Source organism: Rhinatrema bivittatum, chromosome 2 (genome assembly GCF_901001135.1).
Source record: "Rhinatrema bivittatum chromosome 2, aRhiBiv1.1, whole genome shotgun sequence".
Classification (NCBI taxonomy): Eukaryota; Metazoa; Chordata; class Amphibia; order Gymnophiona; family Rhinatrematidae; genus Rhinatrema; species Rhinatrema bivittatum.
In genome coordinates, this window is record NC_042616.1 from 248,751,588 (window position 1) to 248,776,643 (window position 25,056).

Consider the following 25,056-nt stretch of genomic DNA (forward strand, 5'->3'; position numbering starts at 1 on the left):
CATTTTTTTCGTATACATAGAATTAATTTGGGACACTGCATTACATCTCTATAGTTGAAAAAACATGGGCCAACAATTGCATTCAAATGTTGCTACATATATGAGTGTTTGATTTATTGTTTCTTTGATATCAAATTGGATTCACAATTGTGTCCACAATTATTTGTGTAATATGATTAAGTCAGTAGATTATTTTGGCTCTGTTCCTGTGATACTGAGTTTTGTAATTGTCACATTTTTCGAAACAAATAAAGATTGCTGTTTTTCCTCTTTGCCGGAGTAAATCTTTTTCTCTTACAATATTTACACATTACTATGACATTATATTAGTAATCTTGGTATTATTGTAGACTTACTGTGTTGTGCGTAATGCATGATAAACCACGTTGTCCACAACTAAAAGCAAGCTCAAAGGAAAACAGCAGGGGCAATGGGGGTGTAAATTCTGAATATCTGCCCCAGGCGCAGGAAAAAACTGGTCCTGGAACTGCTCCAGGCCGCACTTACAATCCATGTTGCGGAGAGAACTGTGGTCCATGAACCTCAGCCAGAGAACTGTTGCTGCCACCCACGACTGAGCTAGATGGGAAAAAAAAAGGGGGGGGGGGGGGGTGACAGAGAGGGGAAAATTTCAACCCAGCTGTAAAATGAAGGCTCATGGCACCAGAGCCCAATTAGGCCAGAGTCCAAATGAGATGGAAGCTCAAGGGCAGAAAGAAATCTACCACACAAAAAAAGGGATACTAAATCATTCTAAGTGATCTCCAAAGTAAATAAGAGCACTTCCAATTTTAGTTTGTATTCATTGTAGTTGCCAGAGCCATTTTTAATGATTTTCTGCTTCTGTGGAGAAACTTGGTAAATGAGAATTTGCAAAACAATAGGCAAAGACTCCCTTTCTTTCCATTCCCCAGGATTTCTGTGTTGTGGTGTTTTGCCCCTGCTCTCTAAAACAGGCTTCCTATGCCTTTTAAAATCTTTTATTCTTTACTAAAGCACCACTCAGTCTGCGCACAGACTCCATTCAGACTCCTGACTTTCCTATTTGATTAACAAATGATTCCAGGACCGCTTTCTAGTTCCCTGCATAACTCCAGAGAATAAAAAAAAAAAAAAGTCTCGTCATCGTGGTTTCTATTGATTTTTCTTTTTCTTTTTCCCATGAATGATACAATAAGCTGTCATGTAAACTGTACAATGATAAACTTTCCAACTGACCCAGCAAAACGATTTAATACTCAGGTCAACAGCCTATTCATTCTCGGGGGCCTTAAAAATGGCAGTTTTGGAGTTTTAAAAAATCTGATCCAGGGCTTTCAGAAGATGCTGATCCAAGAACAATTCATGATGGGCAGATGGCTGGTAGTCCAATTTGCAAATCTCAAGCATGGATAGGATCCTATTTGGTTCTATTTTGCACTGAAACATAGCAAAAATAGCCATTTCTAGTTATTCAAGCTGTACTTCAGCAGCAATGAAGACTAAAGGGGAGGATTTATCACAGGTTTAGTCCAGTGCAAAGAAAATTTGATCAAATTTTGAACATAGTGTTCCACATTGAAAATACTGGGGCACTTTCCATGATACATCTGGAGCAATTTTTCCATTGGAAAATCAGAAAGATGTATACATTCATGAGAAATCATGAAAATAAAAATGTCTATTAGAAAATCTAGATGTTGTATGCAGGGGTAGTTGTCACTTACCTCACTCTTTGGAGGCCAAGGGTTGTTAATGGCAGCTTGATGGGGGTTTTTTATCATGTGGCTCAATCCGCTGTCATGAGAGCTGTGAGGAAGGAAGAGAAAGTGAGGTGCAGACTGTCAGCGCCATGCTGCTGGCCCAATGTAGAATACTGAACTTGCAGCTCAATACTGTCAAGTGCGGCTGCGTTTACCCCACTCCTAACTCGCATTCTACTCACTTTCCGGCCGCGTTAGCCCTTCCTGCGATACACTATCCCCTTTAACCTACTCCTACCGCGTCCTAAAATCCCCAGGCAACCCCTTCCGCACGCGGCATGTATATTGCATGTAAATGAGCGAATTAGCTATTCCCTAGCATCCAGTAACCCGCGCCCCGACTATCGCTATTTTAACCTGCCGTTTTGCCACGCGTTTAACCTGCTAACTTACCGCCTACCCTTACCCCTGCGTTAAAGGCAGGGGTAAGGGTAGGCGGCAAGCTTTCCCCCAGCCCCCGTTCACCTGCCCTAGCCGCGTCCATGGATGCTGTCTCCGGGGCAGCCCCAGTCCTCTCCCCCTCCTCCCGAAGCAAAAAAAAAGCGAAAAAAAAAGTTGCAAGAGAGAGAGGGGAGAGGACGGGCAATCCTACGCTCGGCGACTTACTTTTGCAGCCCCCCTCCAGACATCGTGGCTTCCCCCGTGCCAGTCCCCTCTCCCCTCCTCCCGAAGCAGGGTGCAAAAAGCAGCCTTGCTCCGGGAGGAGGGAAGAAGGGACTGGCAGTGTAAAGCGGCGAAGCAACTTACTTTTGGCAGCCCCCTCCGGACATTGAACGACCTCTCCTGCCTCCAGCTGCTCGCGAAGATGGATGCCTGCACGGCCGCTGAAGACGTGACATCACATGCCGTGACGCCAAACGGTGTGACGTCACGTCTTCAGCGGCCGTGCAGGCATCCATCTTCGCGAGCAGCTGGAGGCAGGAGAGGTCGTCCGATGTCCGGAGGGCGCTGCAAAAAGTAAGTCGCTTCGCCACTTCGCCGCTTTACACTGCTTCAGGAGGAGGGAAGAGGGCTGACAATCACCCGCCTGCCGGCTCCCGCCTCGATGACAGCCCGCCGGATGAACGCGCTCCCACCGCCGCCACCTGGATAAATGCGCGCCCGCCGGCTCCCACCGCCGCCGCCTGGATAAACGCGCGCCCGCCGGCTCCCGGGAGGGGGGGGATCCATCCATTTCCTGGTACCTGCGCACCCAGGGTACTGTATAGGCACTGTATTAAGCGCCTATACAGTAAAATGGGTTGCGAGGGCCTAACCCTTCGCCTAATGCTTCGCAGACGCGGCATCCATTTGCAAGCAATTTGAATAGAGTATCGAGCGGTATGTGAGCAGGACTGTGCGTGCGGGGAACGAGGGTGCGCCCGGCACTGCCGCACTCTTTCTAACACGGCCTTGCTGTATCGACCTGCTGGAGGGGAAGGGCAGGAGGGAAGCAGAGTGGAGGTTGTGCTAACAGCAGGTGGGAGTGCATCTGACACCTCCCGTCAGATGCCAGCAGGAGGAGAAAAAGCAGCAGGAGCCCTGAATTGACTCTAGTTACTGAGGGAAGGCTAGAAGAGCACTGGAAGAGGAGCACTGGCTACCCTAGAGGGAACTCTGGAGCTGGTGTGTTGACCAAATGGACCCTATAGTAGAACAGAAGTTGGGAAAGTGGTTCCTGTCCAATTAGGGGAGAGATGTCTATGTGTACCAGCAGCACAAACACGAAAAAAACCCCCCACATAGCTTGTGCTGAGGAGAGTGAGATGCCGGAGAGAGAGCCTTGTGGAGAGGGTCTGGAGAGGCTGAGGTGGGAAGCGTGCATGCTGAGTGGAGAGGGAATCAGAGAGAAACAGAGGAGAGAGAGTAGCAGGCTGCCCAAGATCCCTTGAGCAGAAGAATCAATGAAAAATGGGAGACAAGAGGCAGAAAGACCAGGTGTGAGAAAGCCACTTTCTATCTACTAGAATTCAGGCAAGTGAATGTGAGAGAAACTGGGTGAGTGTAAAACTGGTACAACTTACCTCCAAGTGTTTTGAGGAACTGGGATTCCATTTTGGGTGTGTAGGTGGAAGCCCAAGTGTGTGTAAGAGATTAAATAAGAGGTTTCTTGAGAACTAGAAAAAAAATCAGGAGAAACAGAGAACAGGACACTACTAAACCTATACTAAAAAAAATGAAAAATGCTGTTAGCCTTGGACTGAGGTATAAACATTGTTTGTTTATTTATTTCAAAAGATTTATTCTCGTGTGGCCACCTCCCTTGGTCCGGACTATGAATTGCCCCTATGCTTAGGATGGGGAGTACCACATGAGAAATTATATTCACTAACATGATTTATCTCAGGTTCATAGACTAATGAGACAAAGTCCCAGTCACCTCGATACATCAGTTCTGTGACCTTCCCAAACAACCTCTCACTTGTGGCACCACAGACCAGATAAAATCATCACATCAGAATAAAACAGTAATTAATCCTTTTACTATTCTTATGTAAATAGGCAGTAAATCCAATCAGAATATTAAATGGGGAAAAGTACAACAGTGAAGAATAATATAAACGTGAAGTTTTTTTTATTTTAAATAAAGCGATGCAAAAATAACCCTGGGTATGACCTGTTAGCCAGGACAACCAACATACTCGTATGGATAGTAAAAAAGAAAGGAACACTAATAGAAAGGTTTGGGGGAAAAGCAGTGAAGTACATAGCTATTAAAAATTGTCTTTACTCCTGAGCACTCAAAAAGGGTGTGGGGGGAAGAGATCAGCCCCAATGTTACCAGTTTGTAAAGGGTGCACCCTGTCCTAAACACAAAATAGTGTGGAAAAAAAAACCAATCAAGAAAATGAAGAAATCCCTCTTGATGGTGGAGCTAGTTAGAGCTGCGCTTCTCAACTGGTGTGTCACCAAGCAGCGGCAGCTATGTCGCGTGCTGCCGGTCTCCCGCTGCTCTTCTCCCCTTTTCCTTCACCGAGCGAGAGGCAGTCTATCTTCCGCTGCTGCCGTTGCCGCCCGGGCTATCAGCATGTTCAAGCCTGGATGGGAACGGCAGCAGTGTTAGTGGAGGCTGGCAACTGCAGCTGGGCCTTTTCTTCTTCCCGCACCTGCCCCCACCCTGACCCGGAACAGGAAGTGATGTGCAGTGGGGTGCGCGGGTAGAAGAAAGAGCCATGCTGCACGAAAAAGTAGCATCGGCAGCAGCAGCCCCGAGCAGTAACGTGGGCCCGAAGCAAAATCAGAAGCAGCCAGAAATCTGCACAGGAGACAGCAGAATTAGCCTCCCGTGGCCGATGGGATTCTTCTTTCTTGGCCTGCGGGGGCTAGAGGAAGAGGCTGCTGCAGCTACCATTTGTGCTCGGGGGGGGGGGGGGGGGGGGGGGGGGGGGGGGGGGGGGGGGGGGTGCAGGAAATGAGAGAGACAGCCTGTCTGTAAGTGAGAGAATGTATGTGTGATTGAGAGTGTGCATGTGTAACTGTGACTGAGAGCCTGTGTGTAAGTGAGAGCATTTGATTAAGATAATCTATGTAAAAGTGTGTGATGTGTGTGTATATAGGAGAGACAATGGAAGTTACTGGTCAGGGAGATGACTGGAGTGTGTGTGTGTGAGAGAGAAAGTGATTATGGGAATGAGAAGCCTGTGCATGTGGAGAGAGCTAGCACAGGAGTGAGAAACATGGGTGTATGTGAGACACAGCATGGGAGTGAGACGCCTGTGTATGTAAGATAGAACAAGGGAGTGGGAAGCCTGTGTGTGTGTGTGTGTGTGTGTGCATGAGAGAGAGACACTGATTGAGGTGACTGGTGTGTATGTAAGAGAGAGACTGGTCGGGAGATGACTGGTGTGTGAAAGACAGAAACTGGTCATGGGGGTGTAACTGGTATGTGTGTGTGTGAGAAACAGAGAGACTGGTCGTAGATACTAAGGAAGAGGACCATGAGTACACACTTCAGCCACTACTGCTTCTGGTGTGTGCTACTGGCCTGTATGGAAGAGGAGTAGGAGAGCTGCTGGAGGGGGTTAGAAAAGGTGGCTTTTTAAGTTTATTTTTCTTGATTGACTGCCATTTTAATTACTGAATATTATGTGATGTGTCTGCTGTTTTGAAATATTTTATTGGTGTTTGGAGAATTTTAAATAATTTTGATGAGTTTTTAATTGTTGGATATTATTCTGTTCACAGTTGTTGTGAAACATTTATTCTGCTTATTAGTATAGTTATACAATTATTTCTGTGTTGGGATCTATAGCTGCTTGGCTAGTTCTGTGTTCCTAATAGGAGGTGTATTGGTGTGTAGGGCCTGATTTTAATATTTGTAGTGTTGCCTTTTCATAGGTAGGGTTGTTACTGTTTGAGTGCATTCCATAATACAAGTGTAACTGTGTGCGGATTAGTTTATGTGCATTACTGCAGATCCTGGGAGTATGTTAGGTCGGTTCTGTGTATGTGACCGAGGTGAGGTATTTTACTGTATCAGTCTTATTTGTTGTATTTTCTCAAGAGGACATGCATTAGTGATAAACTGTTGTCTTTTCATAAGTAGGGCTATAGAACTTGGTAGTTGGCGTTTGTGTTACTGTTACTGAGATGACACTAGAACCAGAATATATTTTTTGTAAGGTGAGTTGTACGGAGAATGTCATAATTCTGCTTTACATCCATAATTGTGGGTCGAGGGGTTCCAGTAGATGCAAACTGCACTTTTACATTTAGCCCTATGATGGTCACATGTTGAGTGTGTCACGCATGTGAGAACCATCTGTAAGTTGTGTCACGACAGAAAAAAGGTTGAGAACCACTGGGCTAGATGACTGTTACGATTTTGGCTGTTGTGCAACCTCCTCACCACCAGAGGTCCTCCACGAGCCTTCCTTGCCTACCTATCCTATACCCAGACTCCATGCCTAGCCCATGCATCTGTTCTTCAGCATTGAGTTCCTTTGGGCTCTCTGCTCTAGCCATCCGTTCCTTGCCTCACTTTGTATGCCTACAGGCCTTCTGGTTCCCTGCTTGCCTTGCTCTGTGGCCTGTAGGCCTCCTGGTTCTTTGCTTGCCTTGTTCTATGGCCTCTGGCTCCTCTGGTTCCCTCCTTGCCTTCTGGCCTATCCTAGCCTTCTTGTCCCCTTACCCATCCTGAATCTTCTTAGTCTCCCCCTTGAAGCTAACCTTCTTGCTCTGTCTGCTTGCCCCTACTTTCCCTTGCGGCTTCTCTTGCCTTGCCGCCTTTGGGCATTCTGTGTTTCATGTTCAGTGTAGTCCTTGTCCTGGTTTGTCCTGTCTTGTCATAGTCTGTCTTCCTTGTTCCAGTTCCCCTTCTCCAATTTCATGCTTACCCGCATCCAGTACCACGCTTACCTGCAGTCTATGTTCTGATTACACCCATAGCTGCACCCAGATCCAGTGCTCTAGCTCCATGTTTACCCGTACCCACTTCCACACATACCCACTCTGTTCCATTGTTCCTGAAGTTCACCCTTACCTCCATGCACCTTGCTCCGGAGACTCAGCTCAGCCTGCACCTTGCTCCAAAGACTCTACCCCAGCCTCCCCAGACCATCCACACTTGCTCTAGTCCTTATGTCCTGTGCCACTCTTGAAGGTGGTGTTCATCTCACCTGGCTACCACCCGAAACCCTAACAATGACAAACTAAATAGATGAACACTGCAGTGTAGAAGGTCTCTCTTTCCTGGGGATCTTCCCCAAATGGTTTACTTGCTACTAAAGAGAAAGCAACCCTGGTTTTAGTCTCTAATAGAAAGACCAAGGTCCACCAGTTTTTTCTAACCTAGTACCTGCCAGCAAGGATTTATGTGTGACTTTGGCCGAAAGACCGAAGCAGTTAAGATGAGATACTGAATTTGTGACAAAAGGCAAGGAAATAAACTCTCTCACTCCTCTGCTAAGAAACTCTCTGTGCAAAGTCTCTGAGGAGGAGATCCAGCCATGTGATCAGCCTGGATATCTCTGAAAATGAAGAGCAGATATTTGCCTGATATATGCAGTTCAACTCAATTTCATGAGTACCTAATTTTTACCATCAATACATTCAGCAGAGCTTATCAATTTGTATGCAACTAGAAAACGGTTAGGCTATTTCTTTACACCAGCATCTGGTCAATACACTTATCTTTATATGACCAGTTCTTTTCAAGTTGCTTAGTCTCTGCCTCCGTTTTCATTCCAACAGACGCTGACTGTGGCAATCTTTCGCAATGTCTGCATCAGGGCACATTATCATTTCAGTATTGTTCCATTCAAGTCACTTCTGAAAAACATTAATTACAACTTAAAAATCCAATATAGTGCAATTTCAACAAATCCACTATTGATGGTAAAAATTAAGTACTCACGAAATTGAGCTGAATTGCATATATCTGGCAAAACTCTGTTCTTTTTATGGAATATAATTAAAAAAGAAAAAAGATAAATAAGAAAAATTGTTGAATAAAAAACATAGGGGTAAATTTTAAGAAACAATACGCTGGATTTTATAAGATACGCATGTAGCCGCGCGTATCTTATAAAATCTGGGGTCGGCGCGCGCAAGGGGGTGCACATTTGTGCAACTTGTGCGTGCCGAGCCCTGCGCACGCTGCCCATTCCCTCCGAGGCCGCTCTGAAATCGGAGTGGCCTCGGAGGGAACTTTCCTTCCGCCTCCCCCCACCTTCCCTTCCCCTACCTAACCCACCTCCCCGGCCCTATCTAAAACCCCCCTACCTCTGTCGCAGAAGTTACGCCTGCTTGAAGCAGGCGTAACTTTGTGCGTGCCGGCTGCCGCGCGCCATGTTCGGGTCCGGGGGCTGGTCTGGAGGCCAGTCAAGTGGGATCAGACAACCTCAGCACTGCAATCCTAATGGGGAAGGGGGATCCAAAAACCTCCCCACACTGTTCAGATCCAAAAATTACTTCTAAAGTTTAAACTAGATAAATCTTCGGCCCTCACTGTCTCTCGCAGCAGGATTCATCACTGGTGCTTGCTCCCCTAGGGTTTAGAGTGGGCTCTCTGGTGAGAGCCCTTTCACCCCAAAAGTGTATCAGGCATAAAAATCTCTTCTGTAAATTAGTAGGAGAAGGATTTTTACACCCCCCCCCTCCCCCCGGTGAGAGATTGTATGTGTGCACCCAGTGCAAAGAGCTTTTGGCTCTCAGAGAATAAATCAGATCTCTGGAGGAGCTGAGGCAGACAGAGGTACATTGATGAGACCTTCAGGGACATAGTAGCTAAGTCCCAAATCCAGTCTGGCAGCCCCGATGTTGCTTTGGATCAGAAAGGTCTCCCGGTTGGAGACCATCACCCTGATGTAGCAGGAAGTGATCCTGTAGCAAGGACCTGCTCTCCAGTTGATGCGTTGTCCTCTCGCTCTGAGGACAAGTCTCCCTGGGCTACTGCCCAGGAAGAAAGGATTAGGTCAGCCATCATAGTTGGTGATTTGATTATTAGAAATGTAGATAGCTGGGTGGCTGGTGGACGTGAGCACCTGGAAACTTGCCTGCCTGGTGCGAAGGTGGCAGACCTCACGCATCACCTAGATAGGATTATAGACAGTGCTGGGGAGGAGCCAGCTGTCGTGGTACATGTGGGCACCAACGACAAAGGAAAATGTGGGAGGTGGGTTCTGGAAGCCAAATTTAGGATTTTAGGTAGGAAGCTGAAATCCAGAACCCCCAGGGTAGCATTCTCTGAAATGCTCCCTCTTCCACATGCAGGTCCCTAGAGGCAGGCAGAGCTCAGGAGTCTCAATGTGTGGATGAGATAATGGTACAGGGAAGAGGGATTCAGTTTTGTAAGGAACTAGACAACCTTTTGGGGAAGGGGGAGACTTTTCTGAAAGGAAGGACTCCACCTTAACCAGAGTGGAACCAGGCTTCTGGCGCTAACTTTCAAAAAGGAGATAGAGCAGCTTTTAAACTGGAACAAGGGGGAAAGCTGACAGTCACTCAGCAGTGCATGGTTCGGAGGAATGTATCTTTGAAGGATACTAATGAAACTGGAGAGTTAGGGCATCCCAACAGAGAGGTTCCAATAAAAGCAAAAGTAGTCAATGTGCCTATAGGTAAAGAGTCACCTGAGCTAAAGAATTTCAAATTATCCATATCAAGTGAAAAGCAGGTTGTTAATACAAACAAAAAGCATAGTTTGAAATATCTGTATGCCAATGCCAGAATTCTAAGAAGATGGGAGAGTTAGAATGGATTGCACTGAATGATGAGAAAGACACAATTGGCATCTCAGAGACTTGGTGGAAAGAGGATAACCAATGGGACAGTGCTATATCAGGGTACAAATTACATCACAATGATAGGGAGGATCAACTTGGTGGAGGTGTAGCACTTTATGTCTGGGAGGGTACAGAGTCCAACAGGATAAAAATCATACAAGAGGCTAAATGCTCAATAGAATCTATATGGGTAGAAATCCCATGTGTGTTGGGTAAGAGTATAGTGATAGGAGTATACTACCATTCACCTGGCCAAAATGATCAAACAGATGATGAAATGCTAAAAGAGATCAAGAAAGCTAACCAATTTGGCAGTGCAATAATAATGGTAGATTTCATTTACCAAATTCCAAAAAATCTCTTAATGAATAACCCCACGAGGGCAATGAACTAAATAGAAATACGTGGTGTTTTTAAAGTATTAGAGAAAACTTTCACGCTGTACATGTCAAAATATTACTTTAGGAATATAAGGACCATCATACCACCCAGTGCTCACAAGTCAGACTTGCATTTCATGCACTTCATACGGGTCACTTTTAATCAATTGGTCCATATAGCTCGACTCAATTTTTATAAATTTTTTTAAATAATAAATTTTTTTAAAAAAGATGAAAAACTTCCCTTATTCATCCGTTGTCAGGGTCATTTTTCCATAGCTGTCGGAGATACTCGTCCGACGCGCGCGTTTCGCCAAAGTAGCTGCTTCAGAGACGTATATTCAGATTCTCCTGATCCAGCGCTCCCCTTGTTTCAACGGGGGATATAAACAGATCTTTGAGCATTAGTAGAATTCTTGCAAAAAGAACTTCAGTGGTGTAAAAGGTCCATCAAATTTTTCTAAAAAACATTAGAAGCCTAAGTCAAATTCAGCGATATTAATTTTTGTAACAAAATGTTTTAACGATGTATACTAGCAGAGGGAAAAGCAGATAAACTTACCGAACCCAACGCCGTCTCTCCGCTCAAAGTTCTTAGCGGTAGAGCGGCTTGGGTCGGTCTAAATTTAAATACAATAGCGTCTGGTATCCACCTGACAGTCAGATGATTCTTGATTATGGCGCGCAATCACCAGAAGTGAAACCATTCGATATCTTTGTTCAAGCCACCAGGAGTCACTGATTTTAATTGAAAAATCCACTTCTGTTCGCATTGTCTCAAGTCTGTACACGATTTCCACCCCTCCAATGCTGATTAATGATTTCTAACACGGTCCATTTAATATCATCAAACTCATGTTTAAATTCTTTGAAGTGAGCAACTAGGGGTTCCTCAACTCGATTGGTATTGATGCAGCATTTGTGTTCAGTAAGACGAATCTTAACCTTTCTTTTTGTCATGCCTACATAAGTTAATGGGCACGGACAAAAGATGGCATAGACTGCATGGGTTGAGTGACAAGAGAAATCAGGTAGTGGAACGGTTTTCCCCAATGCCGTGACAATTTGGGTCTGAGGGGACCTTAGAGGGCAGAATTTGCATTTGTCACATGTTTGAACAGGTTCCTTGTTCTGTATAGGCTTAGAACAATTTGAGCGTACAACATGGTCCCGAATGTTTTTACCACGGGAATACGCAATCCTCAAAGGTTGATTCAATAAAGGATGAATTCGTTGAATGATCTTCCAGTGTTCCCTCATAGCTCTGCTGATTGGGGCCGACAGAAGGGTATGTTTCAGCACCACAGTGTGCGGGTTCGATCCTGGCTCAGGATTTTTTGGCAAAAACAAATAGTCTCTGTTCGAATAAGCGCTCGCCGGTAAGCTTTTTTGACGCAGTGTGTCGGATAGCCGCGTTGTAAAAAGCGGTTAGCCATGTCTTTTGCTTGAGTTTTAAAGTCCTCTTGATCTGCACATAATCTTCTCAATCTGAGGAACTGGCCCACAGGAAGATTGGATTTAAAGCTGGTAGGGTGGAAACTGTCGTATCTCAAAAGATTGTTGCGATCATTTGGCTTACGGAATATACTGGTGACCAGAACGGCATCCTTTTTCTTAATCAAAATGTCTAGATAGGAGATTTGGTTTTGATGATGCTCCATAGTGAATTTTAAACAGGGATCAAGACTGTTCAACCATGAATGGAACTCTTGTAACGTTGATAGGGATCCTTCCCATATGACAAAGACGTCATCAATGTAACGTTTCCAACATTTCAATTGAGATCTCCATTGGCAGTTTTCTATATGCAGGGTCTCAAACCTGGCCACAAAAATGTTTGCCACATCCGGAGCCATGGCGGCTCCCATGGCAGTTCCTCGAATTTGTAGGTAAAAATCCCCATCAAACATGAAATAATTCTTACTTAACGTAAATTCAAGAAGTTCGATAATGTAAATGATTGGAATCCTCTTTGGATGTGACTGTGCTTTTAATGCTTCTGAGACTGCAACCAGTGCCTGATCCTGGGGAATAACTGTATAGAGAGACTCGATGTCAAACGTAACTAACCAGCAATCTTGTGGTAAGCGTACAGTGTCAAGATATTGTAACATGCTTGTGCTATCTTTCACATATGAAGTAGATTTTGACACACAAGGTTGTAAAATTTTGTCCAAGAAAATTGAGATCGGTTCCAACACTGATTCATTCGCTGAGACGATTGGACGTCCCGGAGGGTTACAGAGTGTTTTATGGATTTTAGGTAGTATGTATAGAACGGGTATCCTGGGGTTCTCATTGATTAGAAAACGACGTTCTGAACTTGTTAGATACCCACCATCAAAGCCCCTCTCTACAATCTCTTTAATTTCAGAGAGAATCTCCTGTGTAGGGTCTTTTTCCAGACGTTGGTAGAAGTCTGTGTTGGAAAGTTGTCGGTTGACTTCTTTAAGATATGCAGATTTTTCCATTATAACAACGGCACCTCCTTTGTCCGCAGGCTTTATAACCAGCTCATCATTTTCTTGGAGCTGATGTAAAGCCTCGGATTCTTGTTTGGTCATATTATAAAAAATATGTTTTTTTGTATTTTCCAAGATTTCAACGTCGTGTAAAACCAATTCTTTAAAGGTGTTAACTATGGGATCCCCCGGTGGAGGTGGACTCCATCTAGATTTTAGTTTCACCAGAGATTCTTGTGTTGGTGGTGGTTCAAAGGGCTGCTGGGACAGGAATACAGTTCGCTGTAGGTGTCGAATAAATTTTTGAAAATCACATCTAAAATTAAAAGGGTCATGTCTTTGTGATACTACAAAGTTTAGTCCCTTATCCAAAACTTTTTGTTGCAATGGTGTCAAAAGATGTTTGGATAAATTAATGACCGCAGATTCTATGTCCAGTCTCTCTGCCCCCCCTGGGGCGGGTATTTGTTCCCTGTGTATTGAGACCTGGTTTTTGGGCGGTTCCAATCGGTGTTTTGTTGACCTCTGTATCCCCGTCTTTTGCCTCGCGTATTCTGACCCCTGTTTTGTGCAGGACGTGGGTAGTCCCCCGATGGTCGATCCTCATCACTACCCGAAGAACTCTCCGTGGTGTTAAAGGTAACCTGTCTAGGTTTGTAGTCTCGGTTCAGCCATGGATAGACCGTGCCCTGTTTGTAATCTCCCTCGTCGCGATGAAACTTATTGACCTTCATCACTTTGATTTCAGCTCGAAATTTTTCGGTGTTTGTTTTAAATTCTTGTAGACTCGTGTCAAATGTGTCCAATGCCGATTCCAACTTTAATGTGTCCAGCATGGTTTGTGTTTGTTCACGAATCTCCTGGCCCACAATTCGAGATTGACTGACTATCAAAAGCATCAAATCCATAGAGCATTTATTGAGAATGAATGACCATTTCTCCAGAAAGTCAGGGTACTCTGTATATAATTTTGGTACTTTGACCATCCGGAGGCCACGAGGAATGCGCTGGTACCAAAAGTAAGTACCAAAAGAAAGTACCAAAATTATATACAGAGTACCCTGACTTTCTGGAGAAATGGTCATTCATTCTCAATAAATGCTCTATGGATTTGATGCTTTTGATAGTCAGTCAATCTCGAATTGTGGGCCAGGAGATTCGTGAACAAACACAAACCATGCTGGACACATTAAAGTTGGCGTTTGACAAAGTTCCTCATGAGAGGCTTCTAGGAAAAGTAAAAAGTCATGGGATAGGTGGCAATGTCCTTTCGTGGATTGCAAACTGGCTAAAAGACAGGAAACAGAGAGTAGGATTAAATGGACAATTTTCTCAGTGGAAGACAGTGGACAGTGGAGTGCCTCAGGGATCTGTATTGGGACCCTTACTTTTCAATATATTTATAAATGATCTGGAAAGAAATACGACGAGTGAGATAATCAAATTTGCAGATGACACTAAATTGTTCAGATTGTGATAAATTGCAGGAAGACCTTGTGAGACTGGAAAATTGGGCATCCAAATGGCAGATGAAATTTAATGTGGATAAGTGCCTTCGACACCAATGATATGCCAGAGCCCCCCAGCTTTATCATTCTTCCCCTCTTCCCCCCTCGAGAGCACCCTCTCAAACAACCCAGGAAGCGCAAACAACACTGGGATGCCAAACTTATCAAGAACCTCACTCACACCATCCACAAAAAACCTAGGAGTAACCATCGACAGCCAACTCAACTTTAAACGACACATCTCCAATATAATCAAAGATGGATTTTTCAAACTTCAAACACTTAAAAAACTCAAACCTCTCCTCCAACCGCATGATTTCCGAACAGTACTGCAATCAATTATTTTCTCAAAACTCGACTACTGCAACTCCCTCCTCCTTGGACTTCCTGAAATCCACATCAAGCCCCTCCAAATACTACAAAACGCCGCTGCCAGAATTATCACCAATCTCAGAAAATCCTCCCACATCACACCTACTCTCAAAGACCTCCACTGGCTGCCCATCACACAAAGAATCCAGTATAAAACCCTCACCCTTCTTCACAAAAAAATAAACAACAACAGAATGGTCTGGCTAAACAACACCATCCAACCATATATCACACAAAGAAATCTCAGATCCTCCAACTCAGGTCTCCTCTCCATCCCAACTCTAAAAAATGCTCACCTCAATACAACACGCAAATGAGCCATTACAATAGCTGGCCCTACCCTGTGGAACTCCCTCCCCCCTCAGCTCAGAAACGAACCCTCACCGCAAGTCTTTAAAAAACAGCTCAAAACATGGCTGTTCTTGAAAGCATTCCCTCCTGAACCCCAACATCCCAAAATAAACGCTCTTGAAAGCCTTACCGCATAACTTCTACCCTGCACGAACTCATAACCCCTCCTCCCCCTCTCTATCCTCCCTTTTTCCCTGTCCCCCACCCTACTCGTAACCAAGTCATATTGTACATATTGTATATAGGCTATATGCCACTTCTATATACCCACATTTAATATTTAATTTTAATTTTATCCATATGTTACAATGTTCCTTATATTGTTTAATCAACTGTTATCTTGTTACAATGTAAAAATAGGGCAGTTCCGGCTCTATTCAACCTGTTATCTGGAAACCGATGTGATATCTCGATCGAATGTCGGTATACAAAAGAAATAAATAATAATAATAATTGGCCCTTCCCGGGTAATGCTGTCTGCCACTATGCCGATTCCACCAGGGAAAACCTTTGTACTGCCACGCCTCTGAAGTCCGGTCTTGACCTGGACTCACGACTCTCGCAGCTCCGGACATCCAGGACAACACAGAACTCTGGTCGCCCTCCGTCGGTTTTACTGGTGGCCTGGGATGGCTAAGGATGTTTGATCCTATGTTGAAATCTTGCCATATGTGTGCCCGGCACAAGAATCCCACTGGGTTACCACGGGGCCTGCTCCATCCTCTGCCTGTCCCCAATGAACCGTGAACCTACATCTCAACGGACTTTATCGTTGATTTACCACTGTCTAAGGGCAACACCACCATCTGGGTCATCGTGGACCATTTCTCGAAAATGGCCCATTTTGTGCACTACTGGGATTACCTTCTGCACCTCAACTAGCCCAGGTATTCATCCATCACGTCTTCAGGCTGCACGGTCTACCCAAAGTCATCCTGTCTGACCGGGGACCTCAGTTCACCGTCAAATTTTGGAAATCCCTCTGTCGAAAGTTTGATGTCAACCTGGCAAACACATCAGCTTATCCGCAAACTAACGGCCTGGCGGAGAGAACTAACCGGACTCTCAAACAATTTCTACGAATTTACGTGAATAACAGACAGGACGATTGGGCGGATCTGCTTCCTTGGGCGGAATTTGCCCTCAATTCACACCCTTCCGCCGCCACCGGTTCCTCGCCCTTCCAACTGGTATATGGCAAGCAACCTCTTCCACCTCTGCCTGTTCCCATGACCATCCCTTCACCGGCGGCTCAGCTATCCGCTGAGGAGTTGCATCGCCTTTGGACCTTCACTCAGCAAACCTTGCTCAAGGCTAACCAGACAGCCAAAAATTTGTGGGTCGTCATCGAAGACCGAGTCCACCTCTTAGACCTGGCCAGAAGGTATGGTTAAGTATGCAGTTCATTCGCCTGAAGCTACCATCGATGTGGCTTACTCCTCGTTTCATCGGTCCATTTCCGATACTCCACCGTTTCGGCTCCGTGGCTTATCAGCTTCAATTCCCTTCATCACTTAAAATCCACAACACCTTCCATGTGTCCCTCTTAAAACCACTGGTGTTATGATGGCCAACCAGAGTGCCACCTGAACCACAGCCTCCCTCCTCCAAGGATGACCCCACCTATCAGGTCCGAGAGGTGCTTGATGTCAGGAAACGCAAGAAGAAGTCGAGGAACAGGCTGACGTCAGAAAGCAGGCAGCAGGCAGGCAGGCAGGTAGGTCGAGGAACAGGCTAAGGTCAGAAGGCAGGCAGCAGGCAGGCAGGTAGAGGAGCAGACAGAGGTCAGTACCAGTAAGACAGTCCGGAGGTACTATCTGGGGAGATGAACAGACGAACAGGAACAGGAGGACACTGGAGTACTAGGATGCAGGAACAAGGCAGGAACAAGACTGGAACAGAAGAATCCTGGAACGAGACATGGAACAAGACTGGAACAAGGTTCAGATGCAGTGACAATCTAGCAAGACACTAACCCAATTGCCAAGGCAAGGAAGTACAAGCAGGGACTTCCTTATATCAGGGAATCAATCAGGATGCGCTGCGGAGCTAGGACCTGCCCCGGCCCTACAAAAGGACGGGCGGTCTGCGTGCGTAGGGGCATGGCCAATGCCACCGAGGATGCCAAGTTCCGACGTGAGGCCTGATGCATAGTGGAAGGCCCGGCGACCACCGCCGCAGGACAAGAAGGCCTGCATGAGCTCGCAGCTGCCGCTAGGGAGGCCGACCCAGAACCTGCCGGGGAACCAGGGAGGTGAGCAGGCCCGTGCGCAGACAGGGTGCGTAACAATAATGGCTAACTACTGTCCCATCTTATCTTTGTCATGTAAGGTTAAGATCATTGAGTCTGTAGTTTTGTAACAGCTGATTGACTTTAATGATGATTATTCCATTTTTGATGGTTCAGCTTTAGGAAGAACTATAGCACGGAAATATCATTGATATTGAACACTGATATTATATGTGGTTTCAATGTGGATATGCAATATGTCTGACCTTACTAGATATATTTTCCGCCTTTGTCATGGTCAAACATCAGATTCTTCTTTCACTGAGGTAAAATTTTGGATTGGTTCACTTCTTACCTGAGTGGTCATTCACAGTGGGTAAAGATCACTGCTAACACCTCAGACTTCCACCTAATTACAACTGTAGTGCCACAGGGCTCTGCTCTGTTCACTGCTCTTTTCAATATTTATTTAACTCCTTTATGTTGTCTGCTCTCTGGTCTCAGTGTCAACTACAAATTGTATGCAGGTGACTTACAATGTTTTGCACCGGTTTCTGCATCTGTTGTTTTAATGTTTCTGTTTAAAAAAAAAAGAGATGGCAGATTTGCAGCAAGGGGAAGCCTGCCAGGGTGCCGGGTGGTTTTCCTCAATGACCTCCATCTGCTGGTAGGGATGAATAAAACCCATTTGTCTGGACCCTTAAGAGAAACATGGGTGTAACCTGCATGTAGCAGCAGTTAATACCTGGTGAAGCTTGCTGGGCAGACTGGATGAACCATTTTGGTCTTTTTCTGCCGTCATTACTAGGTTACTCCTACAGTGGTTTGGAAGGAACCACATGCCGTGAAATGGAGGACGGCCAACAGTTTGGTGAGGCCGGGGACAGTGCGGGACCTTGCCGTGACAGGATCCAGATCCCCTCAGAGGTATTCATATAACTCCAGGATTGCCTGAGAGCTGAGACGATACCTGATGTGGTTACATCCTCAGGCATGCCCAGCAAGGATATTCATGGTGGAAAAATACGCTCCCTTCATCTCCCTGCACATGGCTGGGCATGTGGACGTTGCTGGCTAGGACCCAGACCCCTTCGCTGCACAGCCTCTCCATTCGCTGCTAGTACTTCCCTGGGATGTCTTGGTAGTGGCCTTGGGTCCTGTTTTGGTTCTTCATGTACATTTTGTCGTGTGCGGCGAGGCTGGCCAGGCATGAAGAATGCACGTACTGCTACTATTGGCACTCACCAAAAGCAGTCAGGAAACTAGACCTGCTAAAAACAGCAGTTTTGATTGGTCCAGGAATGCTTGGTAGGTATGTTTGTATAGATTGCAGTGTTTATCTCACGCGATACGTGCCGCGATAATACTGTGAAATGCAATAGCGCCCACGATAAGTCCGTACTGCCCAGAAAAAAGCTGTAGTTATTAGCTGCGTTAACAACCCGTGATATTATGTGATCATTATCGTGCAGCAAGCTACCAACCCCTGCCTTACATGAACTCCGCCCAAACTCCTTCCACTTGAATATAAAATTAACTGCATATGCATTTTGCGATAGGCCGTTATTGCAAGCTATAACGCCGTAACGCGTGCACTAACAGCATATCGCATTTTGATGAATGAACCTATTAAGTAGCAAAAAAATGTTTTAATCCTTATTGCAAACCAGGCCTGGTCCTTCACCCTGCAAAGTCTCAAAAAATGTTCGAATAGTGCCCAGTTCTTCCTGCCTCCCCCTCTCCCCCACCCTACACAAAGAAATGAAAAAACGTTGCAGGCCATATTAGCCTAAGAAGCCTCCCCAGCCCCCACCCCACGTATGCAAAAACCATAAAGGCTCGGGAGCCCCTCCTAGCCCCTATTCCCCCACCCACAACCCCAATCTGAATCCTCATGCTCCACAACTGCTCCTGGTGGCAACCAGCATTGCTGTCCAAAACTTCTGATGAATGTTTTTTGCAACTTTGGCGTTGTACAGAGGCTCTGTAGGCTAATATGACCTGCAAGGTATTTTCCATTGCTTAGGTAAAGAGAGGGGTTCGGGTACTATGCCAATCATTTTCAGTGATTTTGCAGGGATGATGGTGGGGGATTAGGCCTGCTAGTCTTAAAGGATTTTTTTTTTCCTGACTTAACTGGCTAGTTTGGATAAGGAATATATTTATTTATTTATTTATTTATTTATTTATTTAACATTTTTATATACCGAAATTCATGTAGCAAAAGTTACATATCAATTCGGTTTACATTATAACATTAAACAAGCAAGACAGAGTGCAATTACATCGAACAGGAGGATATATAGCTGGTTAAGATAAAAATTATCTGGCTACACAACCAGCATCCCAGACATGTCCAGGCTTAGCCAAGTAATTTATCTGAATATCAGTTAGCCAAATAACTTCACCCCAGAATGCCTCCGACTTACCCAAATAAAATGTATCTGAGTAGAGGGCCCAGAAATGTAATCTTTGGGGTTTACCTGGGTAACTAAAAAATAACCTGCACAAACCCCTTTGAATATGGACCTCCTTACATCCACTTCTTCTTCAAGCATTTAAAAATATCTGAAGCACATTAAGCTGTCGTATTGTTACCCAGTACTTTATATTCACCCTTAGGTACTAGGGGGTGCAGTGCAGGAACACCACCTGGTTGCATGTCAAAAACCGCCAACTTCCATTACACTGAGGTCAGACTTTTCGCGTACACAACAATCCGTGTCTATTTCGGGGTCTCAGACAGTAAGGCACTAAAGACATGCAAATAACGAAATAAAAGTTTGGATTCAACAATTCCTGGGTTGGTAACGTAGCAACGATAGAAGTACAGCATTTTATTTGCAGGGCCCTCGTATAATAAGAGAACTTTAGGTGAGCGTCACTCTAAGACTAATTCTGCGTCATTTTTTATTATCTTTACTTTCCACAAAACACAACTTTGACTCTACACACCACACTTCTCAATCAGATCAGAGCGCTGGGTCCCATTCATGCCGTTCCGCTGGTTTACGTCACTTCCGGCCCCTATTCAGCGACTTGGGCTGCGCGTGCGCTATAGTGGGAGCACGCGCTGGATGGTGGGCGGCAGGGTTTTGGGTTGGTGCGCTGTAGGCGGCGTGAAGCGTGTGATGTTCGCTACGCAGGGGTGGCGGTTTTTGTAGGCCCCTTTTTTTGTTTCGTAGCGTGATTTTGTTTTTCTAGTTTTCTCGCCTTGGAGCTGTGTATATAGTCTAAACCTTCAAATTAAATTGTGTAATTTTTTTTGTGGGCAGCCCGCCTTCCCTCTCCCCAAACAAACGAAAATCTCGATCAAGTTAGCTGGGCTGTCAGTGTGATAAACTGGTAGAACTGCAAATTACGTTAAATTTTTGTAGCGTGAAAGAAACTTTGAGATTTTATTTTAGCGTGTGGTTGTAAACTATAGGCTTGTTGCTTCTGGGTTGTGAACTTTGGTTCCATATAATAAATGAAGTAGTAAAGAGTAAGAATTGGGGACGGCTCAAATTATATTTTAGGTATGTGTATATACAGTTTGCTTTGTTTTCCTAAACGAGTATATATTTTGTGCTGAGACAATAGGGGAATGCGTCTTTAAATTTGGTTTTCGAAAATTAAAGTGACCTCACAAATGATTCATTTGAGGTCTAGAAAAGTAATATTGAACAGAAATCTTGTGTCTTCAAATGAAGGGTCTACAGGCGATAGGTCTCAAGAAACCACTGAACAGGATAATACCGAGGTGAAAAATATAATAGTGTATTCACGCTCTTGCGTAACTCCAATGTTGCCTGTTTCGGAATGTGACATATTAAAGGAAAGAAGTAAAGAGAAGAAGGGGAGAGGGCTTGGCATGAAAAGACGCAAGTTTGTACAGAATGCTGATAACTCTGAATGTCTGGGATGTAAAAAGATGGTGAGAGTAGGTACCACATCTGTAGACAGCAAATCTGGACGGCGAGGGGTGAGAATTTCTGAGTCAAGCAAACAAGGGAATAAAGCAGAAGAGAGTACATGTGGTGCTAGTGGTTTTGCTGGACTGAATCTTCCAAAGTTAAATGCAGTTGGTGAGAAAAAAGAAACAAATAAATTCAAGGAGAACGTGGTGACTGGTGAAGAGCAGTTAAAGGAGGAAGGGACAGTAAAGAGAAGAGGGAGAAAAAAAGATACGAAGAAGCAGTTGAATAAAGAGAAAATCACAGCAGAGAGTGAGAAAATAGAAGACAGAGCAATAAAATCTTCAGCTCATTTGAAACAAACACGCACATTACATGTTAGAATAAAGAAGACTGTAATAGTTTCGGAGTCTGAAAAAAGAATTAAATCCACCAGATGTGGGTCACAGCAAAGGGAGCAGGATGCGAGGAAGAAAGAGACTTTCTTGTCAGATGATCTTGGTAATAGGAATGCTGAATGTGGTACAGAGGAAAGAAAAGTGGCTACAACTTCTAACCTCACAATGAAGCTCAGAAGCTCAAGTAAGATGTATTTTAAGTTGTTTAATTATAATCTTAAAGGTTTGATTTAGAATATTAACATTTGGCCCATCATCATTATGCATTGAAATTAGGGCTAATTGTCACATGAGTATGCTATAAAATTTTGGATCTTCAAAATCAGTATTTTCTTGGGAGAAAATATATTATTGTAATCAAAACATCTGAAAATATTTCTGCTGAGAAAATGCATCAGCTGACTTTGTGCACAGGTAAAAGGAAAATGGGTCAGCCAGCAGCATTTTCTCAGCAAAGTGAGCTGGGTAGGAGGGAATGGGGACTCTCTCCTGGCCTGAATAGGAGAGATGGAGCATTCACATGAAGTAGATTGGTGGGAAAGTCCTTAGAGTATAGAGTCCCTTGCTAAATTCTTGGGGTGCAGGGAGGAGAAGCCCCCATCAAGGCTAGTTACCCACTGTGCTCTAATTGTAAGCTGTCTGAGGCAGAGATCTACCTACCGAACTAAAGGATTTCTGCCCTTTAGCGAAGGATTCTCAATCCAGGAGACACCTAGCCAGTTAGGTTTTCAGAATATGTACAATGATTATACATGAAATAGATTTGTAAATATTGGAGGCTGTGCATGCAAATCTATTTCATGCTTATTGTAAACATCCTGAAAACCTCAGTGGCTAGGTGCATCCTGAGGACTGGGTTGATAACCCTTGCTTTAGTGAGCAGTGATTTGAATGCACTGCATCAACAATGCACATTTTTTCTGTGCTTTAATAAATAGGCCCTATAGTTGGCTTGTACATTAACACTATTTATATTGGTAGATAATGGGCCTTAATAAAGATTTTTTTTTCCATGGGCACAGAGTGAGGAAATAGTCTTTTTTTTTTTTCCAATCCAGGCCCATTGTTTTTCAGAGCTTGGGGGCACTAAATATTCTAGAATGCTGCAGGAGGTGTTATGAAGTACATGATGAAACTCTTGTCAATACAACATGCTACCTAAAAGGAGGTGATGTTTTCCCCATTGATTTTCTCTTGTTAAACTATACAATAATAGAACGCTTGGGGTTAAGCTCCATTTTTGGTGATGCATAATCGGTTTCAGTCATAGTTGAATGACATACTGAGTTGTCCACAATCTTTTTATTGCTTTTAAGTAGTCTCAAGTTATGGGAAAAGAACCTGGTTAGTAAGCACATCACCTTGTGTAATAACTGGTTGGTTTTTCATTCGATTGCAATTGAACAGAATTGGAAGTTGGCATTTCACTAAGGGTGAGTTAGATTTATAACATGTACTCTCTGCTAGGTGACAGTTACTTCTTTCAAATCCCAATTTTACATTGACATTTGATTAGCAATAAAAAGTACTTCAACCTATTGAATGAATCCCTCATTCTACTTAGTTGGGTCTTCCTTAAAGTAGTCATATGAACTCAAGATGATGTCTGAAAAGATGGCAATGATTAATTATTTTGGTTTCCTGCATTGATGAATTCATCTGAATTATCTCCTTAATTCAGTTTCACTGAATCTTTAATAAATTAATTTTGACCCAGTATGCACTGCAGGGATGGTCAAAGAACTGTAATTATATATTTTGTAGCTTAGTTGGTACCAACAATGAATTTCAGACTTAATCAGATGGAATAATATTTTGTTTTATAAATGCCTGCATGAACTTTATGAGAGCAACTTCTGTTGAATTTGAGCAAGACATCTTTAGATTAATTTTTATTTAATTATAGTAGTTCTGTAAGAAAATCCAATTAATTCATTTTAAAATTACATCTAGGTTAGATTCTCTGATCTTTGTTTTATATCTATCTATATATATTTAACGTGCCTTTATTGTTCAATGCAGCTTAGAGTGTTATATTAGTGTTAAGGTACAGTAAGTCGCTCAAAAGAGCTTACAGTTTGTGGATAACTGAGGTAGGAAGGGATACAGTAATTTGCCCATGGTCACAAGAAGTGATGATGTGGATGTGGGATTTGAACCCCGGTTTCCAGTCCATTGCTCTAGCTACTAGGCCACTCCTTTATGTTTGCAAATTGCTAAAACACACACACACTGCATGCATGACAGAAGGCAGAGTGTCTAACTTGATTTGTTGATCCTGTGTATAGAAACTAAAATGTCTGTATTCTGAGAGGGACTGCAATAGCAAAGTTCTTAAATTCTTATATATAAATAAGCTTTAGTAGCTGTGTCATAATGCATTATTATTTTCCCGTTGATAGCGGCTGAATTAGCCATGCTGTCTGGGAGAGTGTTGCGATCCTGAGTAGGCGGAGTTTCCTCAGCTAACCACAGAGTTTTGACTCTGTGCGTCTGCGCGGTAGTGTTCCCGCGCGGTTCCCTCACCTCTTCAATTTATTTTTTTCCGCGAGCCGTTCGCACGCGGGTCACGGATGGACATAATTATTGCTATATCTGCTTAGGCCCGGACCACGACCAAAAGTCGTGTCGGGACTGCGGTAGAATGTCACTGCGAGCCCAGCGGCAGCGGGCAGCAAGGATGGAAAGGCTTCGGACAGGCACTTCGGCCCCACCATCCTCCGTTCATTCCTCGCTGGGACCGACAAAATCTGGTAAGTCCCACTCGAAACGGGCATCCTCGTTGGGACCAGCCAAATTCGGAAGAGTCGACCCCAGTACCAGGCCAGGATCTCAAACACCCTCAAGGCCACTCAGTAAAGCCGGGGATCCGGCAGTGGTACTCAGATCAAAGGAAACGGGGAATGTGTCGTCAAAATCTGTGCCTTCAGCTTCGATAAAAAGAAAGCACGACGCACAAAAGACCTATGACGCACGAACGATGCACGGCGCATACAAATTGCACGGATCGACGCACGGCGCATCTTTGACGCATGACAGTGCGCACGGTGCAGAGACCATTGCACGACGCACCTAAGGAGCATGGTGCAAAAAGGATGCAGGTGGAATCACCAGACTGCAATGTAACTGGCAAGCATCATCATAAATCACATCATTCATGTTCATCGAAGCACACGGCAAAAGAGAAAACAAAGAGACAGCACTCTTGAGATTCACAAAAAATCTTCAGTATCAACTCTGACGTGGATGTTGAAAATTTATCTGCCCCTGACTCTCTATCCTCAGGTCAGACTCCACTCAGTGAAAGTTCTTTGGCTAGTCTCTCATCCGCATCTAGAGCTGAGACACTCGCCTTCCCCTACAGATCCCGTTATCAAAACGTGTTCGCCCGTCTCCAATTATTCCTCCTCAGGACCAACAAAAGGGAACATCACCTGAGGACATTTTGCTAGCGGCAATTCCAACAAAAGCCCCTAAATAAAGATTACACGTTTCTCCACAGGGCACTCTTGC

At 44.4% G+C, this 25,056-nt stretch overlaps 1 protein-coding gene and 1 long non-coding RNA gene across 4 annotated transcripts in view; one reads left to right on the forward strand and one right to left on the reverse strand.

The window, feature by feature from the left end:
- Positions 1–117: 117 nt before the first annotated feature.
- LOC115084472 lies at positions 118–20,353 on the reverse strand. The gene is made up of 3 exons (XR_003854571.1): positions 20,205–20,353; positions 1,707–1,788; positions 118–579 (listed from the first exon to the last, which is right to left on the reverse strand). It is a non-coding gene; the product is annotated as an uncharacterized LOC115084472 (long non-coding RNA).
- Positions 20,227–25,056, forward strand: part of TOPAZ1 (testis and ovary specific PAZ domain containing 1) — a 379,149-nt gene continuing 374,319 nt past the window's right edge. For 2 of the 3 annotated variants that reach the window (XM_029589384.1, XM_029589385.1), the window contains exon 1: positions 20,227–21,727. In XM_029589384.1, coding sequence (XP_029445244.1) covers positions 20,881–21,727 — 847 coding nt within the window. In that variant the 5' untranslated portion in view covers positions 20,227–20,880. The remainder of the gene's footprint in view (positions 21,728–25,056) is intronic. The other variant, XM_029589387.1, reaches the window with a different exon arrangement.